Raw genomic sequence first — 12,341 nt, 5'->3', positions numbered from 1 at the left:
TTTCAATCAATCCCATGAGCCAGAGAGAGAGATCACAAGCATTTGAGGAGGCAGGTGGAGGTGGAGAGGGAAAGCAGGCTCCCTGCTGAGTGGAGAGCCAACAGACTCAATCCCAGGAGCCTGGGATCATGACCTGAGCTGAAGGCAGACACTAACCAACTGAGCCACCCAGGGACCCCGCCTTTTTTTTTAAAATAAAGATTTATTTATTGATATGCGAGAGAGAGTGAGAGAGTGAGAGTGCATGCCCATACATTGGGGAGGGACAGAGGGAGAAAGAGAATCTCCAAAACACTCCCCACTGAGTGTGGAGCCCAGCACGGGGTTTAATCTCATGACCCTGAGAACATGACATGAGCTGAAATCAAGAATTGGATGTTTAACCAACTGGGCCACCTAGGTGCCCCACAAGCTTTGTTTCCTTAAACTCAACTTCTATCATGCCATTCCCCTATAAGGCCTCTTTATTCTATACACAGGCTTTTCAAAGGATGGATGGTAGGATAGTCCCTGTATTACTCAGTGTTCTCCAGAGAAATATAAATATAAATAAAAAATAAATGTATATCTAAAATAAAAATTCAATTTTATTTATATTTATATATTCATATATATTTAGAGAGAAAATGATTCACTTTAAGGAATTGGCTCATGTGATTGTAGGAGCTGGGAATTCTGAAATTTGCAGGGCAGACCAGCAGGCTAGAGATCCAGGGAAGTGTTGATGCTGCTGTCTTGAGTCCAAAGGCAGTCTGCAGGCAGAATTCCTTCTTTCTCTGGGGGCCTCAAATCTTTTTCGTAAGACCATCAACTGATTGGATGAGGCCCACCCACATTATGGAGGACAATTTGGTTTACTCAAAGTCTACTAATTTAAATGTTAATCACGTTTAAGTATTAAAGGGTACAAATTTCTTATTATGAGATGAGTAAGTTAGGGGAGTGTGATGTACAGCTTGGTAACTCTAGTTAACAATATTCTGTCATATACTTGAAAGTCGTTAATAGTGTAAATCTTAAAAGTTCTCACTACACACATGCACACAAGAGGCAACCATGTGAAGTGATTTATGCATTAACTAACCTTATTGTGGCAATCTTTCCACAGGATATATGTTTATCAAATCACATGTTTTACATTTGAACTTAGAAAGTGTTATGTCAATTATATCCTAATAAAGATGGAGGAAAAAAACATTAATCATGTCAAAAAATACATCATGGCAACATCTAGAACGGTGTTTGACCAAAAACTGGGTACCATAGCCTAACTTTGTTGACACATAACGTCAGTCATCGTGGTGCTCCTCCTCTAATTTATCTATCCTAGGGTGAAATCTTTGGCCACATCCTTATTCCTGAGGTTATTGGGAAATTGATACAACGTGACGAAGATCCTTTCTGTTTTAGGGAAGTAAGAGACGTGTATGTTTCTGATTAGTGGAAAAGGCCATGGATGGAATTAATTAAGATGCCCTAATCTCTTGGCTATCTTTTATGGGAAAGAGATAGGGCTGATGGGTGGTCACCAATGTTGATATGTTAGAAGCATATATTGTTGCTTTTGTGGATTTTTGGCAGGATTTTCTTATTAGCATTCGTTGTTATTTCAAGTGTTTGGGTGAGCAGTTCCTCACTGTCTGAGTTAATGAGGAACCCATGGACTACTGTGGCAAATCTCTCTCTCTGCGTTTCAGGGCTTTCCAAAGCTCTTTTCCTGGCTTTGGGCAAATATTTAATCTTCTGTAGCTCAGTCTCTTCCTGTCCCAAAAAGACTTCTAAAACCTAGCATTCAGTGATTCCCATCCAATTATCCCGATGATTTTTCATCTCTCTGCTTGTGACAACCCAGTTCCCACCCTCCTCTTTGCAATGATCACACCAACTACCATCAAGATATCTCAGTTGTTGTGGGTTTTCTACAACTTAGATAACTATTCCTCTGTCTGTCACATTTACTTTTCAAATACAACTTGCAATATCTTTAAAATAGACAATGCTTTTATAAATCAATATTGAATAAACAGACCCCCTTGCCTAATGTGGTAAATGATGCCGACATGCAGTTCTCAAAAGGTTCAAACGGCCAATAAACACAAGACAATATGTTCAGCATCACTAAGGAAAAGAGAAATCTAAAGAAATATTCGGGATAAATCTTGACTTTCAGAATGACATAATTCAGTGAATATAAACCTAGGATAAAATTTGGAAGACTACCATAGGAGGCTTTATTAGTTTCCCAGGGTTGTAAAGTAGGTGGCTTAAAATGACATACATTTGTTGGCTCACGGGGTGCCTGGGTGGCTCAGTGGGTTAAGCCTCTGCCTTCAGCTCAGGCCATGATCCCAGGGTCCTGGGATCGAGCCCCACATCGGGCTCTCTGCTCAGCGGGGAGCCTGCTTCCCCCTCTCTCTCTGCCTGCCTCTCTGCCTACTTGTGACCTCTCTCTGTCAAATAAATAAATAAATTCTTTAAAAAAAAAATTTGTTGGCTCACAGTTCTGGAGGGTGGAAGTCTAAAGTCAAGGTGTCAGCTGGACCATACTTTTTCCAAAACTTGTAGGGGAGAAGACCTTTGTTGATGGCTATCAATCCTTGGTGTCCTTGGCTTATTGCTTGTTGTCACTCCATTCTCTCCCTCTGTTACCACATGGCCTTCTCCCTGTGTGTCTGTGTCTGAATTTTCCTCTTATAAGGACACCAATTGTGTTGGCTTAAGGCCCACCCTAATGACTTCATCTCTACTAATTACATCTGCAGACCCAGTTCCAAAAAAAGGTCACATTCACAGGTACTGGGTGTTAGGACTTCAACATATCTTTTTAGGGGGAACAACTCAAACTGTAACTGTGACTGTGAAAGGCATAAGCTAAGATATTAACACATAATAAAAACAAAGAAAGAAGGTATTTCAGTGGAGGCAGGAAGGACAGAGGACTCTCAGGGATCAGACAACACATTCTGCTTTATGCCAAGATACTACATAGCTTCTAGAAGATGACATTCAGAAAGGAAGGAGAAGGCTGAACGTTAAACAGCAAGTCAAATTGAGTTGATTTCAATGGACATGATTCAATTTGTTGATGCCAAGAAGAAACGAGGCAGGAACATTAAAAGGTTAAATTAAATTCAGATATAAATATACAAATATACATATGTATATTTATATAATTATAATTATATAATAATAAATAATAAATATAAGATAATTATATTTATATATTTATATATTTAATATGTATATATATGGCAGGTTCATATTTTCAATTTTTCCAATATGCTTGGGCTATAAAAATCCATAGCTATTTAACAGTGGCCAAATCGAAATGTAGAATTTTATTAATAAGTAGGTCACTGACCAATACAATCATTGTAAGTGTTAGATTGAATCTTACAAAATTACCTATATTTGACCATTTAATCAATAAAAATGGCAATTTGATGTGGATTAGCCCAACACACATGAAAAAAGTGCTTACTAACCCTGTCAGCAGAATTAGAGGCATTGATTTTACCATAAGGATTTGGGGAAAAACATAATGAATACATGTCAACAAGTCCAAGCCTAAACACTCCACTTTCTTCAAAATTCTTCCTCTTTCCACACAGCCAGCTAGAGCATGGCAAGATTTTAGATTTGAATTTGGTGGAAAATAGAATGGCTGCTTAGGTATGTTTAGACCTAAACCTTGGGTCAGATCCAGGTCGTCCTGGGGAACCCTATTTGGAGATTGTGCCCCAGAAGTAACCGTCTCTGCTCTAGTGACATGGCAGGGGCAGGGGGAGGGCAGAACACCTGGTCACAAGTTTCCCAGCTTGGATCCATATTGTCTGGAAGATGAATTCACAGCTCTAGCAGGTGGCATCTAAAGCATGCTTTCACTCCAGCCCCCTTTCCCTCCGGCCCTAATCTCACTGTGACAGAGATGGTTCTTGACCGACACAAATTAGTCCTTTTCTCCAGAATGCCATCATTCTGGGAAATGACTCCCAGCCAGGAACCATATTGCTTGGTGTGTCTAAGTGAGACCATGAAACAAATTCTGGCCAGAATTTGTCTGGCACACAAATTCTTGTGTGTCACTGCAACACAGTGGGGAGAAGACCATACTTTCTCTCTTCCTCCGGTCTGCGGACTGGGTGCCCTTGGAGCCACAAAATAAACAAACCTGGACCCAGAGTCACCATTTGGAGGAAAGCCACCCTGGGGATCACTAGATGAAGAGCTCCTTCATCGGACCTGGTGTGAATGAGAAATAACCTGTGGTTTTGTGAAGCCACGAAGTTTGGGATTGTTGTTATGGGAGCGCAGCCAAGCCCACCTTACGACCTCCTACCCGTCAACCCGCTCAGTCTCCATCTGTTCCCCCAACTCACCGCATTGTTTCACTTTGTCTGGGCCTTGCAATCTCTGCTCTCTTGACCTGGAATAACTCCTCCCTTTTCTAGCTGGTAAACCGCCAAGATTCAGAAGGGAAATTTATTCGGCGTCCTTGCCTGACTTCTCCCGGCTGTTTGCTACGCCCGCTCTCCTCCCATCGCTGCGCCTTGTAGCCTAGCCTCAGTGAGATCACGTTGACATCGTCATCTTCTGCAAAGTCTGTGAGCTCTTGAAATGCGGGCACTAGATCTCGCTCTTTATGTTCAGGGCACCTAAAATAGCACTTGGCATGGAGGGTTTCTCAGTACATGAATTTTGGATGAGTCTAAGTGAACCGGGGGTGTGATCTCAGATGACATCTTCTAGTCAGCGGACTATGGGCTGCCATTGGTCAGAACCAGATAAGAGAGCTTGAATCACTGCAGAACTGTCCCTGTACAGCTGGGCGCTGCTCTCAAAATCAGAAAAGCCCCATGCTTCTCGGCCTCTTGGCTAAGATCAAGTGTAGTATCTGTTCTTATCAGTTTAAAATCAGAAAAGCCCTTAAAGGGAATGCACAGAATAAAGAAGTGGGTCCTCAGAATTTGTCTTTTGCTATTCGCTGAAGGTTAGAGGACATGAAAGCTCTCTTTTTTAGAATGTGTGTGTTTAATGACTACAAGACCACGTCGAATACCTGTTTAGCTTGAAAGACATTAGGAATTGGAACTTCCCTCCAGAATTCAGCCAGAGACTTTTTGAGTTCCTTTGCTTCTCTCTAAAATTCAAAAAAAAATTTTTTTTGAGAGGACAACAAGGGGATAAAAAAGGGAGTTCAAATGAAATGAGAAGTGCTTTATTAGGAATGTTTTATTGTCTCTGCCCGAGTTTCTAGCATAGCTTATAAAGTGAAAACACTGCTTTAATAAAAATGGAATACTACTGGTTGCACAAAACCCTGTCCTTTCTCCTTCAAATCCACCCAAGGAGGGGTTCTTCATTCTTCCGGGTTACTGACAAGGGCTGTGGTGGAGTAGGAGAAGGGGCTGAGCAGGGCTGCAATGGTGTAGTGGCGGAAGCCAGAGTCATTTGCTGTGAACACCACCTAAGAGAGAGCACAGACAGGGTTCGTTTCTATCAGAGCCTAGAATGTGAGTCACCAAGACGGAGACTACTGGAAGTCCAGTGCCAAGCTAATGCATTTTATTTGATAGTCTCTTTTTCTGGAACAGATTGAACAAAAGGCAAAAATCCAAATATGCAGGTAAGACTCCATGGGAGACTGGCGCAGCCCTTGGAACAAGATTTCTTTCCCAGGCCTGTGTCATCAGGTCTATATCTCTCTCTCTCAATCTCTCTCTCTCTCTCTTATTTTTGTTTGCTTGTTTTTGTAAATTTACAGTAAAAATCAGGGTGGCCCTAGCCTGACTGAGGGAAATCACATAGAGACTAAATGCTCTTGTCCATTTTCTTGGTTTTAGAAAAAAGAGGAGAAGAGGTAGTAATTGTCATTTGGTGGCCTGACAACCGAAGAGAGGTGACTGCCAATCTCACCACCGACCAGGGACCCAGAACTGTAGAGCTGGCAGGGAATATTCTGCCCATTTTAGAGATAAGTAAATAGAGAGATAAGAGATAAGTAAACCAGAGATAATAAGAGATAAGTAAACCAGACCTCTGAGTTAGTGTTTGGCCCAAATTTATACAGGTCAGAGCCAGGTTAGAAGTTAAGGCTTCTGTCTCCAAACCCAGAGATTTTTCTCCCTCTATTCCTTTGCATTTTTTAACACAAAGTACAATGTGTTTATGTGTAAAACAATGCAATATAGAGTAAAAGTGGTATAAGGTTCTAGTTACAAAAGCAGAGTGTGGAGGCTCACGTGAGAATTTTGAAATAGACACATGGGGGTTGGAGCTCATTTGAGCTTCCTAATTGGACAAATTGTTGACCAAAGTGTTGTACTTCAGTCAGGTTTAGTAGAGCTTCTGAAACTCAGGGACTGGGATAGTCTAGATGCCAGAGTGCGACAAATAGAGAGGAATTTGGTTTGGGAGAGAGATGGGGGACAGTGAGGAGGTCTTTAATTTTACTTGTTTTGTATACAGGTCTTGTGTTGAGCTTTGGACCCATCATGGATAAACATGTTTTTTTCCCTAATATGGCAAAAGGAAGCCTTGGTTGTTTGGAGACAGGAGGAAAAAAATCTGATTGAACTATACTGAAAATAAAAATAGCATGAGGGCAAGAGGTGGTGAGAATCACCTAAGAATCTTTGAAGGAGAAAAAACATTCCTTAAAGGCCAAGTGTCTAGAATCATCCAGAGAAAGCTTCTTCCCTCTAACACTGACATTGATCTCCAGCTCAACTTGATTCTTCCTCGAAACTGCAAATGGCATAATCTGTGCTCAAAATCACATGCGGTGAAGAGGACTATCAGTTCCACAAGAAATTTTCTACTTTCTTGGTAAGAGTAACAAGGTGACCTGGGTCCCAGGCAAGGGAGAAGGGGCTGATGCAGAAAAACAGCATTTGTCTGGAAGATCTTGATCAGGAGAAGCTAGCAGGGGAGGAACTCATGGCTGGACCCATCAGCACCAGCCACTGAGGGGAGGCCCCGGGACTCACACTACCTTGCCTGCCCTTTCTCACCCCCCCATATCCATGGGGCTGATGGTCCTACCTAATATGTCTGACATTGGTCCCTCTCCTTCTACCCCCAGAGCAGGAGTGCGTTTTCCCTTATGAATTTCTAACACTTAGCAGAGTGTAGACACATAGAAGGCTTTCATTTTCCAAAGGTAAGTTGAATGAATACTAAGAGAGTGAGTAACAGACAAGGAAGCTAATACCTAATGACTAGGAGCAACCCATGGTGGGTGCTATGGCCATGACTCCTCTCATTAGGCTGAACCCATGGCAGACAAGGGTTCCATGGAGCCTGATCCTGTGTTCCAGGGAGGAGGCTGAGACTCTGCGAGCAAACGTTTTGTGGTAGGCTCCTCTAAGCCCTGCACGATGTAAACTAGGCTCCTTGTCTTGCTGCCAAGACTGAGGAGGAGCAGCCAAAGGCAAGTCTCTTGGTAGATGGGGAGCCCCAGCTCCCTGGATGACTTGTGAGCCCCAGAAGTCAAAAAGGCTCCTATGATTTTTCCGGTAACACCATCTACCAAAAGAACCATTTAATGTCAATTGAAAGTCTCATCCATGACCAAGCCAGAAATGATGGTTCTCTTTCATGCTGAGCTATTTTTCTTGCAATTATTTGATCTTCGATCCCAACCAGCATGGCTGGATTCTCTTTCCGTGACAGCCATCTGGTTTAAATGACTTAAGGACTTACAGGCAAGGAGGAGGTGCCAAGACTGGGCCCATGAATAACTCAGAGGTTCCCACTACCTCATAAGCAAAACATATAGTGTGAACCAAGGGTTACAAACGTGGCTTTACTGTTGTTGTTTTTAGTCTGATTTCTTACAGTAAGAAAGCTGAGGCACACCTGAGGCTAAGCCCAGCCTGGGCCCTGGTGGTCATTATTTCTACTTCCTCCTTTACTAGCCTGGGATTTTGGACAAGTTATTTCACTGTCCGCTGACTCAAATTCTTCCTCTGTAAAATGAGGCTAATAATAACAACCATGATGGGTTGTGGAGGAGGACTGAGTAGGTTAAATATAGAAAAGACAGCAGTCTGGCACGTGATGTACGCTCAACCCCTGTTATTTATTGTGTTGCCATCACTATCTTGAATTTGTTATCTGTATAGGCAATACCCCAAATCGCTTCTCCAGACCTCTGGGAGCCAGAGGTGTTTTGGAATGAAGTGGGGTTTGTTTGTTTGTTTGTTTGTTTGTTTTTTTTTTCAGATTTTAGAGAAGTAAAGTGGCACGTCTATGTTTCATTACATAACACCCTGGGTAGGGTCTGGAGAGCTGCTAGTCATCCAACACATTAGCTGTTCTTTGGCAAGCAAATATTCCCAGTCAGTGGAAATTAAGGAAGATATTAAGGAGCGTCATGTAAACTCAGGTCATGTTACTAAGTGAGTTTCCACCAAACTTAGAAATAAACTTTGCTTTTCAGAGTTTTATACATTTCTGGCTGTAGAAATAGGAAAGGGGATCTAAGCTAATTCTGTTCTCTCCTTACAACATTTCCATGGCCTGTGACGTGCAGACTGGGCATTGCCTGGGATTAACAACAACAAGAAGAACACAAATAAAATACTAAAAAGCAAGCCAAGTGTCTCTATGCTCTCACCTCTGCATATTCATGGAATGGGGAAATGCCAAGTGACTTCCAGTACGACTTGGTGTCTAATTCCACCTTGTATACCCCTTCTACAAATTTCTCAGCAGTTGTGAGCCCATGGAGCTCTCCAAATTCCTTGGTTTTCCTAGAAGGTAAAAATTAGAGGTTAAGTTAGACATTAGGGGAATGAATTCCAGGGCAAGGTGACACCACGCACGCACACACACACACACACACACCACATATGTGCAGTGTGTATGTTGGGGGAAATACATATATATAAATATACATAATCAGCAAAGGGAGAGGGAAGGAAAGGCAAAATCCTAGTAACTGAAATTTACTGAGAAGAAATTTGTCAAAAAGATTTCAAAACTTTATTCTAGATTTTTCTAAGGAGAACAGAAGGTACAGGTATAATGCTTCACCTCAAAAAGAGTCGTTGCAACTCAGGGTTGGAGTTAGGGTGAAAGTTCATAACTACCCTTTGGAAGTGGCTGGGAGCCTCTTGGACTCTGCAGTCCCCATGACACCAAGGTCTTACTCCTTTCCCTCCCAGGGTGAGGTTGGCTTTCAGAGGTGGTATCACTTGAACACACAGGGGGAACCCCAAAGTATAGTAAGTCACCTGTATCTATAATTATTTATATATTTAATCTCTTTGGTAACACTTTGCTAACAATAAATACAAGGCAACTCCTTTTAAAAAAAATAACTAAGCCATTTCTATTTCTACATATATACCAGCTCCATTGCTGATGTTAGAAATTGCCCTCCATTAGACCTCAAAAACTGACAGATAAAAATGGAAGTTGTCTTTACTAACTCTGATCATTGCCTTTCCACCTTTCTTCTTTTCTAGGAAGAAAAGATTTAAAATTTTTTTTTTTTTTGGTCTTGTCAGAAGGAAAAAAGATCCACATGAACATCTGAATGTTTGGTGTTTATTCTATCTCTTGCTTAGAATATTCTCTTAAGTACTTTCTACATTGTGCTTGACATTTTAGATAAACATAAATGAATTCACAAATAAACACTCAGTTGAAACCACACCAACAGAAAAGGTCTTCCCAGGGATGGGTGAGGAATCATAATGTGGTTTTTGGGATTCAATTAAAACCCACAGAAGTTTTCCTTCCTGGAGACATAAGCACTTAGCAGTATCCTTTGATGCTGAGGGTTTCTTGGCTGCTCATTCATCCAGCGAGTTGGTTTAGGTTTACTTGTATGCATTTTCTTTGAAATTCTTGCTAAAGGAGGTGGGAAACCACTATGAAAATTGGGCAGTGGCCACAGAAGGTAAGAAGTCACTATTGCACCCGACGTTGGGTGATTGGTCTGTGGTTGGGCTTTGCTTATGTGCCTTTCTTGTCTGTATCCTTTTGTTACTGAGTGCACGGCCTCCAGCCTGGCATGGACTAGATGCTCCACGTGTTCTGGTTAGACACAAGCGCTGGAATCTGGAGGGTCCAGTTAAACTACAGACGTGCACCTTGTCAGGGCTGACCCTCAGTTCCTTCCCTTTCATTAATAAAGTAGCACAAATTGCACTTTTTGCCTAAAATTCCAAGCCAAGGACACTCAGCTTGAGTGTTTGGCAAAGGCACTGGGAAATCTATGACACTCTTGAAATTGTGTATACGTGTGTGTGTGTGTGTGTGTGTGTTTGTGTGTGTGTGATTTTTCTGGGTATGGAGATCATAAGAGATTACCTTCTTAAAGTGGTCTGTGACTCAAGAAGGCCTTAGACCACTACTAGAGAAAGAGGAGGTGCTGGCTCCTTCTTTTCCCTTTGGTCTGTCCCTTCTGGGCATTCCAGGTGAAGCAAAGCAAGAGGAGGGCATCCTCCCCATGACCTACTTGACCTCTGCCTGCATTCTTCGGCAAATGGTGAATGGTGCGAGGCACTCTCTCTAAGAAAGGGAGGGAGAATGAGCAGCTAGAACGAGGTCCCAGGTCCGGACTGGTTGGGCAGCTTACCCGGAGGCGAAGAGCTCCCAGCTCTCATCAGCAGCCTTTTTGAACACTTTCACGTCCACGTTGACAGCAGGGCTGCCTCGGACGGCGTCTAGGACTTTGACCATCAGAGGGCACTTGGATCCACCAGAGCCCTGGGGATAGGGAAGGCCAGGGAGAGGTCAACAAAACCGGTCAGAATGAAAGGGTCTATTCTTTTTCTTGTTTTTTATTTTAAGATTTTATTTATTTATTTGAGAGAGAGAGAGAGAGCACAAGCAGGGGGAAGGGCAGAGGGAGCAGCAGGCTCCCCGCTGAGTAGGGAGCCTGATGTGGGGCTTGATCTCAGGATCCTGGGATTATGACTGGAGTCAAAGGCAGACCCTTAACCAACTGAGCCACTCAGGTGCCCCTGAAAGGATCTATCCTTTATAGGGTTCAAAATCTGGAACAAGGCAAGATGTCCATGCCAGTTCCATTTCCAGCAATATAAGTGTTGCTAGGTAATGAGCTCCCCTTCTCCATGTTACACAGACATGATTGTTCCCAAAGCAAAGCTGGTTTCTTCTTCTGTCCCCTATGATCAGCCGGGGACGTGCCTCATGAATTTTAAGGGAGAAAAGAGGCCCTCTGAGAACAATTGCTTTGTGTAGCCTCGCTATTTGAGTGGAATTACTGAAAAGATGTAATGTGCCATAGGCCCAAAGAGTGAGTTTCTCCTCGAGAACCCTTCAGTCCTCTGTTGCTGTTGTCATTCCCTCTTATTAGTCATACAATCCTGTCAGACTATTTCATGACCCATTTAATAGTATTAGTTAATTCTTCCAGAGGACTTAAGAATTCAGTATTTGACTAAAAGGTATTCTGCCAAGCCTTCCAAAAATTAATCAATAAAGACATTTTGATTAGCTGAAGGGAAATAAACTTTATAAAAGGATGCATTTCTGAAAACGTGATATTGGTAGCTTCGCGAAGATCACATCTTTATTTCTACCACCTGAGGAAGCAGAGCAGAGGAGCCAGACCCCGTAACCCCAGGGCACCAGAGCAACAGCAAGACACACCCAGCGTTCCAGCCCCCGTTCAGTGAGCTCTGCAGAACTCGGCTCATTTTGAAGTTTGACTCAATGATATTTAAAAGTTGACAGTGGGCTACCCTTGTCCTAGTAACAAAAGGCGGCTGGCAGAGCTGAAAGAATTCACTTCTACTTCATCTAGTGGATCTCAGGGTCTGTATAAAAGGACTTCACAGAATCCAGCACTCACCGCAAGGCCAGCCTCTGACACAAGCACCAGTCCAGCGAGGCAAAGGAGGAGCAGACGACGAGAAGCCATCCTGTCAAGAGTGCTCGGGGGCCTGTGAGGCGGCCGCCCCCAGGTGAGCCTTTTATGCTCCCTTCTCCCAAGCCACGCCTCTGATCCCTGCCAACTGACTCCAAACCTGCTGATTCTGATTATTGACTTAGTCAACAAAGGGAGAATAAGTAACTCACACAAATATGAACCTTGCCTAGAGAGATTAGAGCGTAGGAACATTAGCTCTATGAAATATTCTTATGCCTGACAGGTCAATGGCCAGCTAGATCACCAAAACAAAACATACAAAAACAAGCAGTCATGTTCTTCTCCCCGCTTGGATGGAGGCAGCTGCATTCTTAGGAATTTTCTTTTTTTTCTCCCTTACAGATTTTTCTGCATTTTTTTTTTCATTTTCTAAATATCTTGTCTTTTGTTTTAGATGTGAGATGCAAGTTGTAATAATTTATTTCGCATG

General features: G+C 42.6%; 1 protein-coding gene and 1 non-coding gene across 2 annotated transcripts; one reads left to right on the top strand and one right to left on the bottom strand.

Annotated features, from left to right (window-relative positions):
• Nucleotides 1–4,855: 4,855 nt before the first annotated feature.
• Nucleotides 4,856–5,040, top strand: LOC123954821. The gene has a single exon (XR_006821178.1). It is a non-coding gene; the product is annotated as a U2 spliceosomal RNA (small nuclear RNA).
• A 162-nt stretch (nucleotides 5,041–5,202) lies between these two features.
• On the bottom strand, nucleotides 5,203–11,984 carry TTR (transthyretin). The gene is made up of 4 exons (XM_046026047.1): nucleotides 11,834–11,984; nucleotides 10,592–10,722; nucleotides 8,621–8,756; nucleotides 5,203–5,467 (listed from the first exon to the last, which is right to left on the bottom strand). The coding sequence occupies exons 1-4, from the start codon at nucleotides 11,900–11,902 to the stop codon at nucleotides 5,360–5,362; spliced, it is 444 nt and encodes a 147-aa protein (XP_045882003.1). The 5' UTR covers nucleotides 11,903–11,984; the 3' UTR covers nucleotides 5,203–5,359.
• Nucleotides 11,985–12,341: the final 357 nt, after the last annotated feature.

Source organism: Meles meles, chromosome 12, assembly GCF_922984935.1.
Source record: "Meles meles chromosome 12, mMelMel3.1 paternal haplotype, whole genome shotgun sequence".
NCBI classification, from domain to species: Eukaryota; Metazoa; Chordata; class Mammalia; order Carnivora; family Mustelidae; genus Meles; species Meles meles.
The sequence above is the reverse complement of the archived record's forward strand: the minus strand, read 5'-3'. Positions and strand labels throughout refer to the sequence as shown.